The sequence below is a fragment of the Chanodichthys erythropterus genome, chromosome 3 (genome assembly GCF_024489055.1).
Source record: "Chanodichthys erythropterus isolate Z2021 chromosome 3, ASM2448905v1, whole genome shotgun sequence".
In the NCBI taxonomy this organism is placed as follows: Eukaryota; Metazoa; Chordata; class Actinopteri; order Cypriniformes; family Xenocyprididae; genus Chanodichthys; species Chanodichthys erythropterus.
This window is the reverse complement of record NC_090223.1, coordinates 1,926,059-1,942,702: the sequence shown is the minus strand read 5'-3', so window position 1 is coordinate 1,942,702 and position 16,644 is coordinate 1,926,059. Positions and strand designations below refer to the sequence as shown.

Sequence of the window (16,644 nt, the reverse complement as noted above, 5' to 3'; positions counted from 1 at the left end):
ACGAAACATTATTGCGTTGATGCAGATATTTATTTAAAAGTCCAAATGATGAAGTGATTATTAGAAACACATGAAGAGTCACACAGTATCCTCTCAGTCCTTCAGTTCACTCTCTTACAATCTCCTCTCTTCTCTGTTTCTGTGTGCTGCTGTGACATGAAGTGGAGACAGTCATAGAGGGAGAATCTGTCACTCTAACCCCTGGCATTGAAATAAACAAAGATGATGAGATACAGTGGCTGTTTGGAGATGAAAAGAAGACTGTCATAGCTGAAATCCAAAGAGGGACTGGAAAGGTCACTGTTCCTGATGGGAAATTCAGAGGCAGACTGGAGATGGATGAGAAGACTGGATCTCTGATCATCACAAACACCAGTACTGAAGACACAGGAGTCTATAAACTGAAGATCAGAGGCGGCAGATTTGTACAGAACATGTGCAGAAGACTTGTGCAGAACTTGAACAAAAAATTCATCGTTTATGTCAAGGGTGAGTCGGCCAATATAATAAAGATTACATTCTTCCAGATACATTCAGATTTTTTCTGTAGGTAATTTATTGATATGTTGTATGTCATGTCCTTTAAAACAGCATCAGTTTTTGTAGGTACACTTGCACAGTCAGGTATTTGGTAGATATTTGATCAGCATATTTTATACATTATTTGAATAACAGTTGTTTTCCATGCAGCTATGAGGAACAATGTGAAGTTTATTTAGTCACACTCTTCATTTAGCAATGCTAAACAGCAGTAAATTAATTTTGAAGCTTGGTTTGTTTTGGATATGTACCGTAACTATCAGTATTGGCTCCTGACCATAAATTTATCTGGGCTAGATTCTGTGTTATAGCGCTAGATAAAGCTTTTACATTGTAATTGCTGAACACATGCAGACAATCTTTTGCAGTGTTGTGTCCTTAAATAATTCAGCCTGAGGGTGGGGTTCTAATGTCTATAAATGCACACTCATACAATCTGCAAGTTTCTATCCAAAGAATTAACTTATGTGAAAAATTGCAATATTGCATAAAACATTTGGGAATAAAGCACTGCTTCCATCCAACGAGTTAAAGAGAGCACAATTGTCACTTCCTGATTAACTGCCACTAAATATCACTACGTATGAGAATCACTGAATTTAATAATAAATGTTTAATAAATTATATATAGTCTGTTTAACGCAAAATACTATTATTCTCATTTGCTTCACTAGCCTATATGTATGGCCACAAGAGAATAATGGAATAAATTAAGACCGTTATCAGCTTATTATTATGAAATGTCACTTTTTACTTTGACTTTTTGTAGTGAACAGTGACAGGTTGAGACTTTTTCACTGGCATAACTCTTGCACAATGTTTGCACGTTGCTTCTTGTGTGATATCCATTGGCTCCCCTTCTTGGTTTAAAACGGAAAGATTTCCAATATTATGACTTATCTAAAAGATTTGATAGATTAGTTTACTCCTCATTGAAAATGATTTAAAGACATTTGATTATAGGCCTATCATTAAAATTATTAATAGTATAATGTGCCTGAACACTGCAATAATCAGTCAACGAAAAGCAGCTTTATTTAAAAAAACAACTTGTTTAATACGAAATACTTCTCTTCTTTTTTTCCCCCACTACATACAGTATATGGGCCACAAGGGAAATATAAAGAAAATAAAGGCATGGCCTACTGTTATCAGCATGTTGAAGTAGGATTTATCTCTCCTTGTGTCTGAGAGAATATGCATCGAAAGCTCTCCGCTTTTACTTTTATTTTCTGTACAGAATAATTGACTAGGGATCGGCATGATTCTCGCACAAAGTTTGCACATTGCATATGTGATATCCACTGACTCGCCCTCATAGTTTAAAATGAAAAAAAATTCCAATATTGCAACGTGAAACTTTTCTTTATCACCAATTGCCAAATGATGGACAACAGTTCACATTTCCTGTGATAATAATGTTAATTAAATATTAAATAGCCTAAATGAGAAAATGGAAAGTGAAACAAGTAAATTAATAGTGCAGCTTTTTGCCCTGATGCAGGCGACCCAAGATGACAACACAGTCAGTTTTCATCAGCGCTAGTTCTGTGGCATCAGTTTGGTGTGTCTCTACCCTCATGCTGCTCAGAGTTGACACAGGTCTGTCCATTGTCACAGCTTGCATCTGAACATGCATTATCTACTGTAGATGCATTGTGTTGTGTTGTGAAATTTAAGTGGACTATAAAAGTCACCGGGCAACCGGGAATTCTCCTAGTTCTCCAAAATGGCCACTCCAGGCCTGCATGGACTTCTATATGAACTAAATCAGTCCAAAATATGTTCTGCAACAAATATTTATTTTCCGAGTTTCTAAACTATTTTAAGTCATAAAGTGAGCCGGAAATATTAAAATTTAGCATATGGCTTCAGCAGGCAGGTATGCTATGTAACGATTGCACTGATTGATGGTGCAGCCCATATTTCTTCCAATGCAAGTCTGTGGTGAAACATGGTTTCGGGTTTTGGTTTTCGGTTGGGGCAGAAATGAGTCTGCTGTTGGAAACTTTTTCCTCGTCGAAGCATAGACCAGGAGACTTTGGGATCTCTTGAAGCAGAAGTTACTCTTTATTGAGAAACACGCTGTGCATCGCTGTGGTCATCCAAAATCTGACTAAGGCAGTGACTTGGTAGTTCATATACATTCAAGGGGGAGGGATACATAGAGTAGAGGTGTGGACAATCTAAACAAAGGATGCAAATGCAGTAAGGAATCAGATCATTTCCCAGCCATGATCTAATCAACATAAATGTGTCATTCAAATGCATAGGTGCTAATCCAATCAGTCTGACAGTATCACCTATACCTTTACATTATCATAGAGACAAAAGCACCGCTGTATCTTGAGCTTGTCATGCCAAATGGTCAGGATGTAGGATCCGCAGATCTTAAACAGATTCTTAAATTTGTAATCCCACAGTTCCCCCTTTGAGAGTTCTAATAACTCTCACATAATACAAATTAAAACCTTCTTAAATCCCTTCTATAACATATGTTTGTTAACATAAGTTCCATCTTCCAGTCATGCAACTTGTAACAGTTACAGGCACATACATCTTATTCTGTGTCTCGTCCAACATTTACATAAGTGTTGTTCTTTAACTTGAGTATACTGTTGACACACATATACAACGCAGGGTGGTAACATGTTGTATTAACTACATGATGACACAGAAAAAACATGTAGCATAAGCGTGGAAGTCCTAAAAGTCCATGGCGCCTGAATAGCTGTGGAGTCTGTTCCCTGTAGAGTCCATTTCCATATTTGTCCCAAGATGATTCTTTGTCGTTGTGCAACTCCGAGTTGCTCTGATGACTCTGTCATCATGAAGGTTGTTCATGGATATCTGAGGTGGTGCTTTACACCAGGTGCTGCTTATGAGACGTCATGGCATATACACATACCTGCACACAAGAAAACAAAGAGACAGCAGACCAGCAGTATTCATGCATAGACTTTAGTATGTTAGACCTCTGATGATTGTATAGTTTTTCTGTCTAACTCTTATCATAATAAACTTCTAGTGATCGTATAGTGGTTTTGTTCTTCTTTTTCTTAACCTAGTCTTCATCAATTTGACACCTATAGACCAGTAAGGTGGGGATAAACTGAGAGAGGGGGAAACCTATGAGGAAGTCTTCACCACAGGGTTGGCCCCCGAGGCCTTATGCACTTCGGTTGTTCCCTGGGCTCCTCACTGGTCTGTGTGTCCTATTCTCTCCCTGTAGTTAATTTCCAAATTTAAGGTGCTACATCTCCATCTTCCATTGAAACATCAGTCATAGTAGACATCATAACCCAAAGAGGATGAATAAGTGAATGGTGTGTGCTGTAGCATAACATTTAAGGCTGTGAGTGTACTTAACCAGTGTCCCCCAAACAGTGGAAGTGACAGTCAACTTTCTTTTGTTCAGAATGAGTCTTTCAGCTTTCTTGTAAATTACTGGGGAAATTAAGCACTCACAGCCCAAATGGTTAGCATGTCAGCAAGCTGTTGCTCCAAGAGTTTGGAGAAGAGGGGAGGGGCAGTTTCAATGTAGCAAGTAGACTGAGTAGGAGCTGAGTAAAGCTGTTCATTTCTTTAAATGTCTTTTTGTTTTTCCTACACTCTTTCATCCAATGTCCAGGTTTACCACAGTAATGACAACTGCCTTCTCTCTTAGGACATTTACGTTTCTGTCGATTCTCTGTGTTGACCTTAAAGGATGCTGCTGCAATCTTTACTCTTGTCTTGACATCTGAGTCTCTTTCCCAAATAGCTAATCTATCCAAGTTGTTTTGCAGGGTTCCATTGGACCATGTGAGGTCTAAGAAAGGCAATGCATTTCTGTATTCTGATGAAAGGCCATCAAACCACATGCGGACCAGTGGTCCATTATCCTCTAACACCTTCTCTGGAGTGTCAGCTATTCCACTGTATGCTGCCGCTGACTGACAAAATCTTTCAGTGTACTCACTTACAGTTTCATCCTCCTCCTGTACACAACTAGTGATCTTTGAACAGTCTACCTTTGGTCCAACAAGGTTCTGTAACACTCTCAGAACTCCTTCTCTCAATTCGCCTTTGCTGGAATGCTGAAACTCAGAATTATTTACAGCACTTTCAAAATCATTGAATTCTGACTCTTTCAGGATTTGTGACATTAGCTGTGTGACGTCAGCTAGGGATATATCATAGAGCTTCATTTTTCTGGACAACTCTGTCCTAAACTCAGAAAAGTTTCTATGCACTGATGGCAAATTCTCAGCAATTCTTTCTATGTCTTCAGGACCTATAGCGGTACTGACTGCTTGTAACTGCAGTATGGGGGTTACAGATGTAACTGTGTCAACCCCTTTTGCCCTACTCTGAGCCTTTTGTCTCGCTCCACACACTTCAACTGCATTTACATCTTTATCCATGAATGCTATTGCCCTCTAGTCTACAGAAAGACTGTATGTCAGGATAGCTTTCATCTGACTGTTGGTCTTTTGAGTCACGTTTGGTTGAGGCTTTGTTAAGGCCCAACTTCTGAGTGAGATGAGACACTCGAGTGTGCAACTGTTCTGCTCTTCTAACTTAGTAATACGTTGGATTTGTTCTTGTGCAATGGATAGAGTAAATTCTCTGTGGCAGCAGATAATGCCCTTCATATTTTTCTTCCAAATACAAGCACCAAGTACCTTTTTGCATTCTTCAATAGACCAAACTTTTTCTGGATGAATCCCAAATTTCTTTGTCAAATCCAATCTGACTGACTCAGTCACTATTGAGTCCATGTGCTTTCCTAACAATGATTTGAACTTATCTGTCCATAAAGGAATAGCTAGTCCACCTTTCTCAGTTGTTGGAAAAAGTCTAGCGTTCTTTCTCAACATTGTGTAATGTCTTTCTGGCACAACAATACACTACAACACTTCCCTGACAGAGCAGAGGTTAACCTAGTTAATACACATCGTAATGTATTCAACCTTCTCTGACGAGCAGAGTTGAAACAACTTGCTACCACACTTTAACAGTTATAACCTTCCCTGAATTAACAGAGGATGAACCTTCTTCTCTAGCAAAGTAGAGGATGGCTATTCTGTTAACACCCCACCTTCCCTGATTAAACAGAGGATAAACAACCTTCCCTTATAAAGCAGAGGATAAAACTTCCCTAACTTTACAGAAGATAAACCAATATTAGCACATGATGCCACTCTTCCCTGCCTGAACAGAGGTTACCAATATTAGCATTTAATGCTAATCGTCCCTGCCTGAACAGAGGATAAACTAAAAACAGCAGAGGATAAACTAAAAGAACATTTTTAGAGGATAACTTAGTTAACCAAACCCTACAGCTGTCTGTTAACTCTTCTCTGACGGTGCAGAGGATAACAACTTTGTACTGGTCTTAATGGTTCTTTTGGATAGAGTATCACTCACCAACCCTTGGGTATACAGGAAAATTCAGCCTGGATCATCTTTTGGATCAGATCTTTGTTGTGCTTGAAGTTTCAATCTGGATTGAGGTGAGAAGCTCTATCCGGGTCACGGCAACAAAACTGTTGGAAACTTTTTTCCTCGTCGAAGCATAGACCAGGAGACTTTGGGATCTCTTGAAGCAGAAGTTACTCTTTATTGAGAAACACGCTGTGCGTCGCTGTGGTCATCCAAAATCTGACTAAGGCAGTGACTTGGTAGTTCATATACATTCAAGGGGGAGGGATACATAGAGTAGAGGTGTGGACAATCTAAACAAAGGATGCAAATGCAGTAAGGAATCAGATCATTCCTTACATTTCCCAGCCATGATCTAATCAGCATAAATGTGTCATTCAAATGCATAGGTGCTAATCCAATCAGTCTGACAGTATCACCCATACCTTTACATTATCATAGAGACAAAAGCACCGCTGTATCTTGAGCTTGTCATGCCAAATGGTCAGGATGTAGGATCCACAGATCTTAAACAGATTCTTAAATTTGTAATCCCACACTGCCCTACTTGTTTTTACATTACTTTACACAAACTTAGAATATATTAGACTATATGTAATATATTATATATGAATATTATTATATTCAGTGATTCTCATACTTTACTTAGTTATATTTAGTGCCAGTTAATCAAGAAGTGACCATTTTCGACAAGCTTTTTATTTCAAAAACATTTGGCATTAATTTACTTCCATATAATGATCCTTATTTTGTTAAAACAATTAACATTTTTGCATATTCTGAAAGGGGTATGTAAACTTTTGAGCTCAACTGTTTGTCAGTTACTTGTGTCGTAACAGTTTCTACATTTACATTTATTCATTTGGCAGATGCTTTTATCCAAAGCGACTTACAAGTGAGGGATACAACAAGCGAGTCGTCATGACGAGGCACAAGAAGTGCTCACAATACTCACAAAGTTTTAGGCAGTGCTCAGAGAATCATAACCTACAATAGAGAGGGATTAGAGGAAGTGAAAGGATAGGAATAAGAAGGTTTTATTTATATTTTTTCTAAGATGAGGTTAAGTGCTCACGAAAGAGATGAGTTTTCAGCTGTCTTTTGAATATTGCCAGGGATTCTGCATTCTGGATGAAGGCAGGAAGATCATTTCACCAGCAAGGAACAGTGAACGAGAATGTCCTGGAGAGTGATTTTCTATAAATCGATTATCTTGCCTGAACATGCCATAAACAATATAGATAACGTCCAGAGTAACAATTAATTAACACACAGATATCCTAAAACAAATCCTGTCCACTGACACTCTGTTATGCTGCAAATCAGGTGATTCCTGAAGTATCAGATACATTATTGTAAAATGGATTTGGCTACTTATATTTTCCTGTGGTTTGAGTGACAGACGTGGAGCAAATGATCGGTGTTGATTTTCTGATTTCTGATGTTGTTTTAGTTTTCTGGTTCTAATTTCTGATCGCTATTTCTCTGTTTCTGTGCTGCTGCAGAACAAGTGAATAAATCAGTGCTGAAAGGATGTTCTGTCACTCTGAAGTGTAATACTAAAATACAGGAGGATGATGAAATACAGTGGAAGTTTGAAGAGAAACTCATAGTTAAAATGACTGGAGAGAACCGTGAGAAACCTCAATGGACTGATGAATTCAGAGACCAAATGAAGCTGAACCCTCAGACTGGATCTCTCATCATTCAACAAACCAGACCTGAACACTCTGGATTATATAAGCGAGTGATCAAGACCAGAGATTATTCAACATTCAGACTCTTCGATCTTATCGTCTGTGGTGAGTAACACAAAGTCTTTCAGTGAAACAGCAGCAGTGTATATGACAGACCTTGTGTCAAAATATGATTATAAAAGTGTTCCAGTTGTGTTATATTAAAGACCCCCTGTGGTGAAAATCAAGTTTTTAATGTTGTTTATATGTCTAGGCAGTGCTTTTAATATGCTTTAAGACGAACCATGTGTAAATTCATAAGTCAGCACCATTGCTGAGTATTTTATGTTTGAAACTGCAGTGAACCAAAAACCTGCGGTTTGAAATTGGTGGTGTTTGTGACGTCACAGACTACTTTGTAACCAATCACAACAACGTGCCGGCACAGCTTTAGCACTATAGCCCCATACACACAGCCAGCGACTTTTTCGCTGCATGTCGCTGGTCTCCTACTGTGAGTCGCTTGTGGGCGTTCCTAGTGCTGTCGCTCTAATGTCATTGGTAGACTGCATGTCTGATCATATCTATAGAAAATGCAATCACAAATGATATATAAAACTAAGAAATCATTCTAATTTGACTAGGAATTAGGTTTAAAATAATTAAAAGTAACATTCTGCTGTTGTAGAGTGTTGTGACTGCAGAGCTCAGTGCATTAAATCATTAACTAGATTAACGATTGGTCCATCAACAAATTAAAATCACTCATACTGTCAAAAAATACTAAAACGTCATTCGAATTTGACAAATAATCAATTTTCTTGTCCCTAATAATCAACCCAATGCAGGGGAAACTGTAATTGCAGTGGTGCTAAATTGCTCACAGCATCATATAATTAACAACATAAAATGTATGAATCAAATTCACAAGACTGCCAACTGTTTCTTTTCCACGCATCATTTTATTATATCCATGTATTTACAGCCAAATCATATAAAACAGTGAAATCGCTCCAGTACTTTGTCCTGTCTGTCTTGCCAGCACTCGAGACGGTGACTTGAGCTCCACTCCTATTGGTTGTCGCTCGCGAAATTCGCTCCTGATTGGCATAAAGTTGAAATATGGCATAAACTTGTCTCCCGTCGCTTGACACGCCTACATTCTGTCGCCAACGGTCACTGTCGCTCTTGTCGCCGGAAATCTCCAGCGCTCCATTGAAATGAATGGGATCCTGTCGCTTTGTCGCTGCTTGTCGCTGGCGGTGTGAACGGGGCTTAAGATTGCTGTGAAGCAGGAAAATCTCGAGAGAAGCCAGGTTATCCTGGTATATTTTCTGTCGATGTGAAAAATTGTGTAGATGTATTAATATAGTGAGTCTAATACGATGTTATGATGAACTATAAGTCTTTCTCCACTGACGTTCAGAGTTGTTCAAGCGTTTGTAAGGATACTGATTATTAGAAGGCAGCTGTCTAACCCAACATGTTCTCCAATCAATACGACCATATAGGTCGTTTGTCACTTCCCCGAAATACGACCCATAGGAGCGTTTACTAAAGTGGCTCCCGTATCGACAACAAGACACTTTCAGTTTTATTCATGAAATACGACCCTGTGATAAAGTAGACATTTCCCGCTGGACACACACACACACACACACACCTGAATACATACCCCATTCACTCTCCATTTCCCTCTCCTTACCTGCTGTTTCTGCCATCGGCAAAGCGGGTGCACACGCCGGGCCGATGGCTCATGGACATTCCTCCACACCACATTTCCCTTTAGCCCAGTCTCATGTCATCATTTTACACACACATTGTCCGTGTCTTGTGTTTTGTCTTTGTTCGATTGTTTGTTTGTCTGGGTTTAGTCGGTCTTTTGGTGGGTAAACGCTGCATCGGCCAAACAGAGCACACTAAGGGCACCTGATTATGATGTAATGGTTGGTCGCGCCGGCGCAGTGCAACCGGAAGCCGGCTAAACCATTGTCTTGTGTGTGGTGGGGGAGATTATGTGTAAAATATGTGTTGAAAGTTTACGTGCTTCTGTGTTATTGAGGATGATGAATATATTTATTTGAATTACCTGTAAGAATTATTGTTTAAGGTTGATTTAATGAGTGTTGTGAAAGATTTAAAATGTCCAATGTATAATACTTACCTCTTAATCAATTAGTCCAAAAGGGGTGGAGTCTGGCATATAAAAAGAGAGGCGAGACTCACATTCAGGGCTTGTTAACCAAGTCGGCAAGAGTGTTATTGTGGAACCCCAAGCAAAACCCCAAAACCATTGTATATTGTGGATACAGTTCCCTTTCAGTCGGTCACTTTGACGTTACGTCAGAGACTGACGAAATGGGGTCTCGCCCGAGAGCCCAATCATCTTCGAGTGTTAACAAAACAAGCCAATGATACGATAAGTATCTTGGTCTGCGGAATTTGCATGCGCAAGCTCCGCCCCACACTGTGGGTATATAAGGAGCAGCGCGAGCAGCCCGCATTCAAGCTTTCGCTTTGGAGCCGAGTGCATCGTGCCTTCACCGGAGTGTTTACAGCGAGTCTCTGCAGTACTGGTGTGACGGCGCATCTCAGAGGATTCCAGTGTTCCTGCCTTGCCTGTTTCCCCTGAGCGCTTCAGTGCTAAAAGAGTGTTTCTAAAAGAGCTTACGGGTTTCCAGGTCGCGTCTTTTTAAAGATGTCGTACCGCCCGTGTGTTTCTGGGTGCGGTCGGTATATGGCGCCTCTTGACGGCCATGATCGCTGTCTCACATGCTTGGGCTTCCAGCACGCTGAAGCGGCGTTCGTGGATGGTTCATGTCCTCATTGTGGGAGCATGACCATCAAGATGCTTAGATCTAGACTCGATTACCTTAAACAGTATCGAGTCCCCTCTGCCACACCCCGATCTTCGGCTGGTGGCCAGGGTGATCAGGGCACCTTTAACTGCCCGAAACCGTTCTGGTGCTTCCTCTGCCTTCACCTCCCTCGATGGCAGGGCAGCTAGAGTGTATGCTGCGGTACCCCCTGTGGAGCGCTCGGTTGCGATGCAATTGTGTCCTCCGAGCACTTCTACGTGGCGCGGTGATCCCAAGCTCCCGTCCAAGGCCTGTAAGTTCTCATCCACGCTTGTGGCCAAGGCTTACAGAGCTGCGTGTCAGGTCGCTTCCGCCTTGCACACCATGGCCACCTTACAAGTCTATCAGGCTAAGGTGCTCAAGAGCTTGCACGAGGCGGGTGCTGACCAAGCGGCCCTTCAGGAGGCCCGCACGGCCATCGACCTTGCCCTTCGGGCGACTAAGGTTACGGCGCATTCGATTGATCAGGTGATGTCCACCTTGGTGGTCCACCTTTGGCTGAACCTGGCAGATGTGAGGGAGTCGGACCGGACTCAGCTCCTAAACTCCCCTGTCTCTCAGGCCGGCCTTTTCGGTGACGTGGTCGAGGTTGTTGCCTGGCAATTCTCCAGCCTCCCAGAGACAGTCTGAGGCGATTAGCCTCCTGCTATTGTGGATACAGTTTTTCGTCTTTATTTTCTTGTTTTCTTGTTTTGATACTTTTGGGTTTTTGTGTGCACCTGTACATATACTTCACTGTGGACTACCTTGTTTACTGGCACTGTAAATAAAGTACACCCTGCACGGAAGTGCTGTGCGAGTAAGCCATTGTTTTTATTTTATTTTATTTTTTTCCCTTTCCTCACAGACTCCCGTTACTTTTCCCCTCCCCAAAGCAAGAAGTGGTGCTCGCTTCACTACATTTGGTGGCAGCGGTGGGATGGCTATTCGCAAAACAGCGCCAAATGGCAAGAAACCCAGGGCTGGGAAGCGGTCACAGGTGAAGGCAACGATGGAGGATGAGGCCTGGGATTCGGCGGAAACTACAGAGGAGGAGGAAGTGATGGCAGGGCTTCCTGGTACCTCGAGAAAGTCTAGCTCACCACAGACTAAGCCAATCACTCCAGTCGCTGCAGCTGGCGAGGGAATGGTTTCCCTGATGCGTCAGTTGCTAGACGCACAGCAGGAGCTCCGGGGTCTACGCGAGTCCATCTTCCAGTCGACTTAACCTGCTGGGACGTTGTCTGATGGTGAGAGTCCGCGAATGGAGCTTCCAACACCAGCTACACAGAGGATATCCACACAACGCAGAACAGCACATGCAGAACAGACTCCCCAAGTGTTCCTGTGCTCAGAGGGCCGATGCAGCGAGCTGAACCAAAGATGCTGATCTTCCAGCAGGGGAGGATATTGAGAATTATCTGCAGCGGTTTGAGCTTCTGGCTAGGAGCTGGAGATGGCCTGAGGAGGAATGGAGCTATCATCTGGTTCCTTTACTGACGGGGCAAGCGTTGGAGGCCTACCTGGCGATGGATGAGGAACAGGCAGAGGTGTACGATGATCTGAAGGAGGCGTTGCTGGAAAAATTCAACATCTCACCAGAAACCTACCGGCAAAGGTTCCGATCACCTACTGTTCCAGCTGGAGAATCACCATCTGAGACATACCATTGTCTAAAGAACCTGTATCAGCGATGGGTACGGCCAAGGGAGCACTCCAAGGAGATAGGCAAGGCCATCATCCTTGATAGGAGCGTTTGATTTTAATGCATTGTCCCCTTTTATCTGCGTTATATTTCAGGTTTCGCGTAGCTCAACTGGTAGAGCATTGCAATAACAATATGCAGTCGTGATCATGTGATCCTGGGTTCGATCCCAAGGAACACATCTAACAAATCACTAAGGTTAGGTTTAGAGTTGGGGTAGGTGTAGTCATTAATAAATAATGAGTTTTGCTAAATCGAAGGTGTAAAATATCCACACATTGCATTTAAATGAACATGCATTTTGATTGGTAATGACAGTCATACGACATTTCATGATGACAGATGTAACACGACACTGTCATTATTATTTTACACCCACAAGAGGGCGCATGACTTCAAAACGTAAATATAGGTCGTAATAAGGTGCTTGAAAAACGACTTATAGGGTTGTTTTTTTGGAGGACAGTCTCCTTGTGCATATTCAGTCAGTGAGGAATCACTGAAATTCGTGTCTGAGAGAATATGCTCCATTAATGCAGCGTCAGAGAGCTCCGTCACTTTTACTTTCACTTTTTGTAGTGAATAGTGACTGAGGTTGAGACTTTTTCACCGGCATAACTCTTGCACAAAGTTTGCACATTGCTTCTTGTGTGATATCCATTGGCTCCCCTTCTTGGTTTAAAGCGGGAAGATTTCCAATATTATGACTTATCTAAAAGATTTGATAGATTAGTTTACTCCTCATTGAAAATGATTTAAAGGTGCCATCGAATTGAAAATTGAATTTACCTTGGCATAGTTGAATAAAAAGAGTTCAGTACATGGAAATGATGTACAGTGAGTCTCAAACGCCATTGTTTCCTCCTCCTTATATAAATCTCATTTGTTTAAAAGACCTCAGAAGAACAGGCGAATCTCAACATAACCCCTATAGATGTTTTTGTCCTTCTAAATAATTTAATACTATAAAACATAGCTAAAACAATATTGCTCTGAGCATGTGACCGTGATTCGTGTACATATGTCAGTCAGTGTGGAATCACACGTCAAGTTCAGAGAGATATTCAGTCCATTATAAATTCTGATTTTGGTGCCTCTGAAATGGAACAAACCATAGATATTAGCCTACCTGATGATTTCAAGTAAATACGATGGAAGTTTGCGCTCATTCAAGGATGTGCATTTGTTTCATGTACTGAGATGGCACGGCGCCTGCAGTATTTCATCTGAATTTTTTTTTAAAATCTGAACTCCAAAAAGCAACAAAATTGTCAAACATGTTCACAGAGGAAAACGGCTGCTTGTTCTCTCAAACTGTTTGTTTTACTGAGAAATTGCTTCAGGTGATTTAGTGAGAGAGCAGTCCAAACGAATGCCAGTGGATTCAGAGAGTTTTGCAAAGGCGTTTTACCAATTCATCATTTAAAACACAATTTAAGCGTCAAAAATTAAACTGAATATACGAAGCGAAGCAAGCCTTTTCTTAAATATCCACAACACAAACAACAAATTGTTTGTCACTATAGCAACAGTAGACTCTCAGAGCTGGCATGAGCGAGTGGAGGCGGGGCTAATTTACATATTCATTAATCCGTGTATATTAAATTAGGCAAGGGTGTAGAGTTACATTCAAGCTATTTTAAGGCATGAAGAAATTGCTTTCACTTTTTAAAATATGTAATTTTGTTGATCAACGATGAGTTTTAAGGGGTAAAATAATTGACTACAGGGGGACTTTAATCATTCAGCAACTTTGACCTTTTCACCATATCACTGCATGCACTGAATGTCTTTACTGTTACTTTTGATCGATTTAATGCATCATTGATGAAAAAAGTATGAATTTCATTAATTTCCTCAACTTTCATTAATTTCAGTAACTTTCTATTCATCAAGGAATCCTGAGAAAAAGTACACAACTGTTTTTAACATTGATAATAATAATAATAATAATAATAAATGTTTCTTGATCATCAAATCAGCATATTAGAATGATTTCTGAAGGATCATGTGACACTGAAGACTGAAGTAATGATGCTGAAAATTCAGCTTCAATCACTGGAATAAAATACTTTATAACATATTCAAACAGAAAACTGTTATTTTAAATTGTAATAATATTTCACAATATTACTGTTTTTACTGTATTTTTAATTAAATAAATGCAGCCTTGATGAGCAGTAGAGACTTCTTTTAAAAACATTAAAATTCTTACCATGTCCAAACTTTTGACTGGTAGTGTATATTGTTGCTCAAATCAACACACTGTAATGTCAGGATCAAGACCTTCTAGAGGAATTAATGTACAGAGTTAAATCATTCTTGACTGAAAATGTGTTCAAATGTGTCTCTATTTTATCAAAGCTGTAAGACTCAAAAAGATCATGTGGTATTTTTCATGAAGTCAACTGTAAATACAGGCAGTTGCAGATTAATTAATTTGAATTGAATAATAATGAATTAATGTATTAATGTATTTAGTCAGAGCTGGTTTGTGGTGTTTCAGACAGATGTGGTTCCTCAATGAAGCAGCTTCAGACAGTCTTCTTTCAGATGCTGTTGTCTGTTCTGAAACTGTTCTTCACACAGACTGTGTTGCTTCTGTCTGCAGGATTGTTTGATCAACTTTATCAGTCACAATCCTCCTCATTATTCCTGATCATTATTGAACTGCAGTACAGTCATTATCTGATCACAAATCAAACATTCAGAAGCGCTTCTTCACACAAACACAATTCAACACACTCATATTTCATGTCATTTGAGTGGATTTTTACTCTTAGAAACACAGACTGGAGTTCAACACAGTTTCATCAGTCAAACACACATGAGCTGTAGAGATTTATACTTACATTCAGATTTCTACAATGACAAGTTGAGCTCTTTTCATCTTAAAATAGATTAAATTATATGTTTGTGATCCAGTATGTCAGGTGTGATATGACAATGTTTCTTCTGTTTATTTCTGCTGCTGTTGGTTTTCTGCTTCTGATTTCTCTTCTGTATTTTTCTGTTTCTTTGACAGATGAACAGAAGTCAGTGTCAGTGATGAAGGAGGCGGATGTGACTCTACGTGCCAATACTGAAATACAGACAGGAGATAAGATATTCTGGATGTTTGGAGATGACAACCGTCTCATAGCTAAAAACACAAAAAAAATATGCAAAGAAAAGTACAAGTGCTTTGATTTTAGATTGATAGGCAAAGCGGATCTGAATCCTCAGACTGGAGATCTCACCATCAAGACAATCAGATCTGACTACACTGGAAAATACAAACTAAAGATCATCAGAAATGGCAGATCCTCATTCAAGTTATTCGATGTTAGTGTTTATGGTGAGTGAAATATTTACTTTCATTGTAATTATGATTTTATTTTAGATCAGCATTATGTCGTTCTTAAAGGATAGTTCAGCCAAAAAGGCACTTGTGTCGTCCTGAACCCACAAGACTTTTATTCATCACAAGATTTGTGTCCATCCATTGCAAGTGGAGAAACAAAACTTTAAAGCTCAAAAACTCCTCATACTTCAGCAGTTTGAATTTGATTTGGACATTCTAAATTGTTTCTCAAAGTGTGGGGCTCGTCCCACTGGTGGGGAATAGAGACATGACAAGTGGGGCGCGGCAAACGAGAGGAAATTTCGGTATGTGTCCTGGAAACGGTCTAAATGCATTTAAAGACGGAGTTTCCTTTATACTCTTGCAGTTAACCCTAAAAAGGGCAAGAACATAAAGAGACATCAGATAAGTTATTTATTGGTTTCCCCCCCCCCCCCCATTTTATTATGACTCAAATAATTTTTTATTTGCTCATTTTGTCACTTGATTTTTATTCAGGGTTAACCTGACTATTTGACTATTACTGTATTAATTTTCAAGTCAAACATTTTTTCTTTATAGGTTAGCTAATTCCTTCAATTGATTTTTATTCAGGGTCAACCTGACTATTACTGTACTCATTGTCGTATCATTTTACTGTACAGTTTGGGAGAAAATTAAAGTTAAACTCACCCACAATATCAAAGTGCATTCAAGCACTTGCACTGTGGCCCATATTCAAACACTCATAAAAATATTTTCTTTATAGGTTAACTAATTCCTTCAATTGATTTTTATTTAGGGTTAACCTGACGATTACTGTATTAATTTCCATGTCATTTTACTGTACAGTATGGGAGAAAATGAAAGGCAAACTCACCTCCAATATCAATGTGCATTCTAGCACTTAATCATCACATACTCAAACACTCTTTCCTTTATACGTTTGCTCATTCTGTCAATAGATATTTGCTCAAAATGACAATGGCTATTACTGTAATTATTTTTATTTAAGGAATTTATATTAATATACCACTCCCTCAAAGGCAAATCTCAAGAATGGCCTTTTGTGGGGGGCTTTCTAGATATGAAAGTCAGATCCGGTTCAGACGTCACAGATCAAGAATGTGCCTGAGA

General features: G+C 39.9%; 1 protein-coding gene across 3 annotated transcripts in view; it reads left to right on the top strand.

Annotated features, from left to right (window-relative positions):
• Positions 1-16,644, top strand: part of LOC137015298 (uncharacterized) — a 49,589-nt gene that overhangs the window by 18,123 nt on the left and 14,822 nt on the right. For 2 of the 3 annotated variants that reach the window (XM_067380180.1, XM_067380164.1), the window contains exons 5-7: positions 163-489; positions 7,473-7,769; positions 15,211-15,522. In XM_067380180.1, coding sequence (XP_067236281.1) covers positions 163-489; positions 7,473-7,769; positions 15,211-15,522 — 936 coding nt within the window. The remainder of the gene's footprint in view (positions 1-162; positions 490-7,472; positions 7,770-15,210; positions 15,523-16,644) is intronic. The other variant, XM_067380173.1, reaches the window with a different exon arrangement.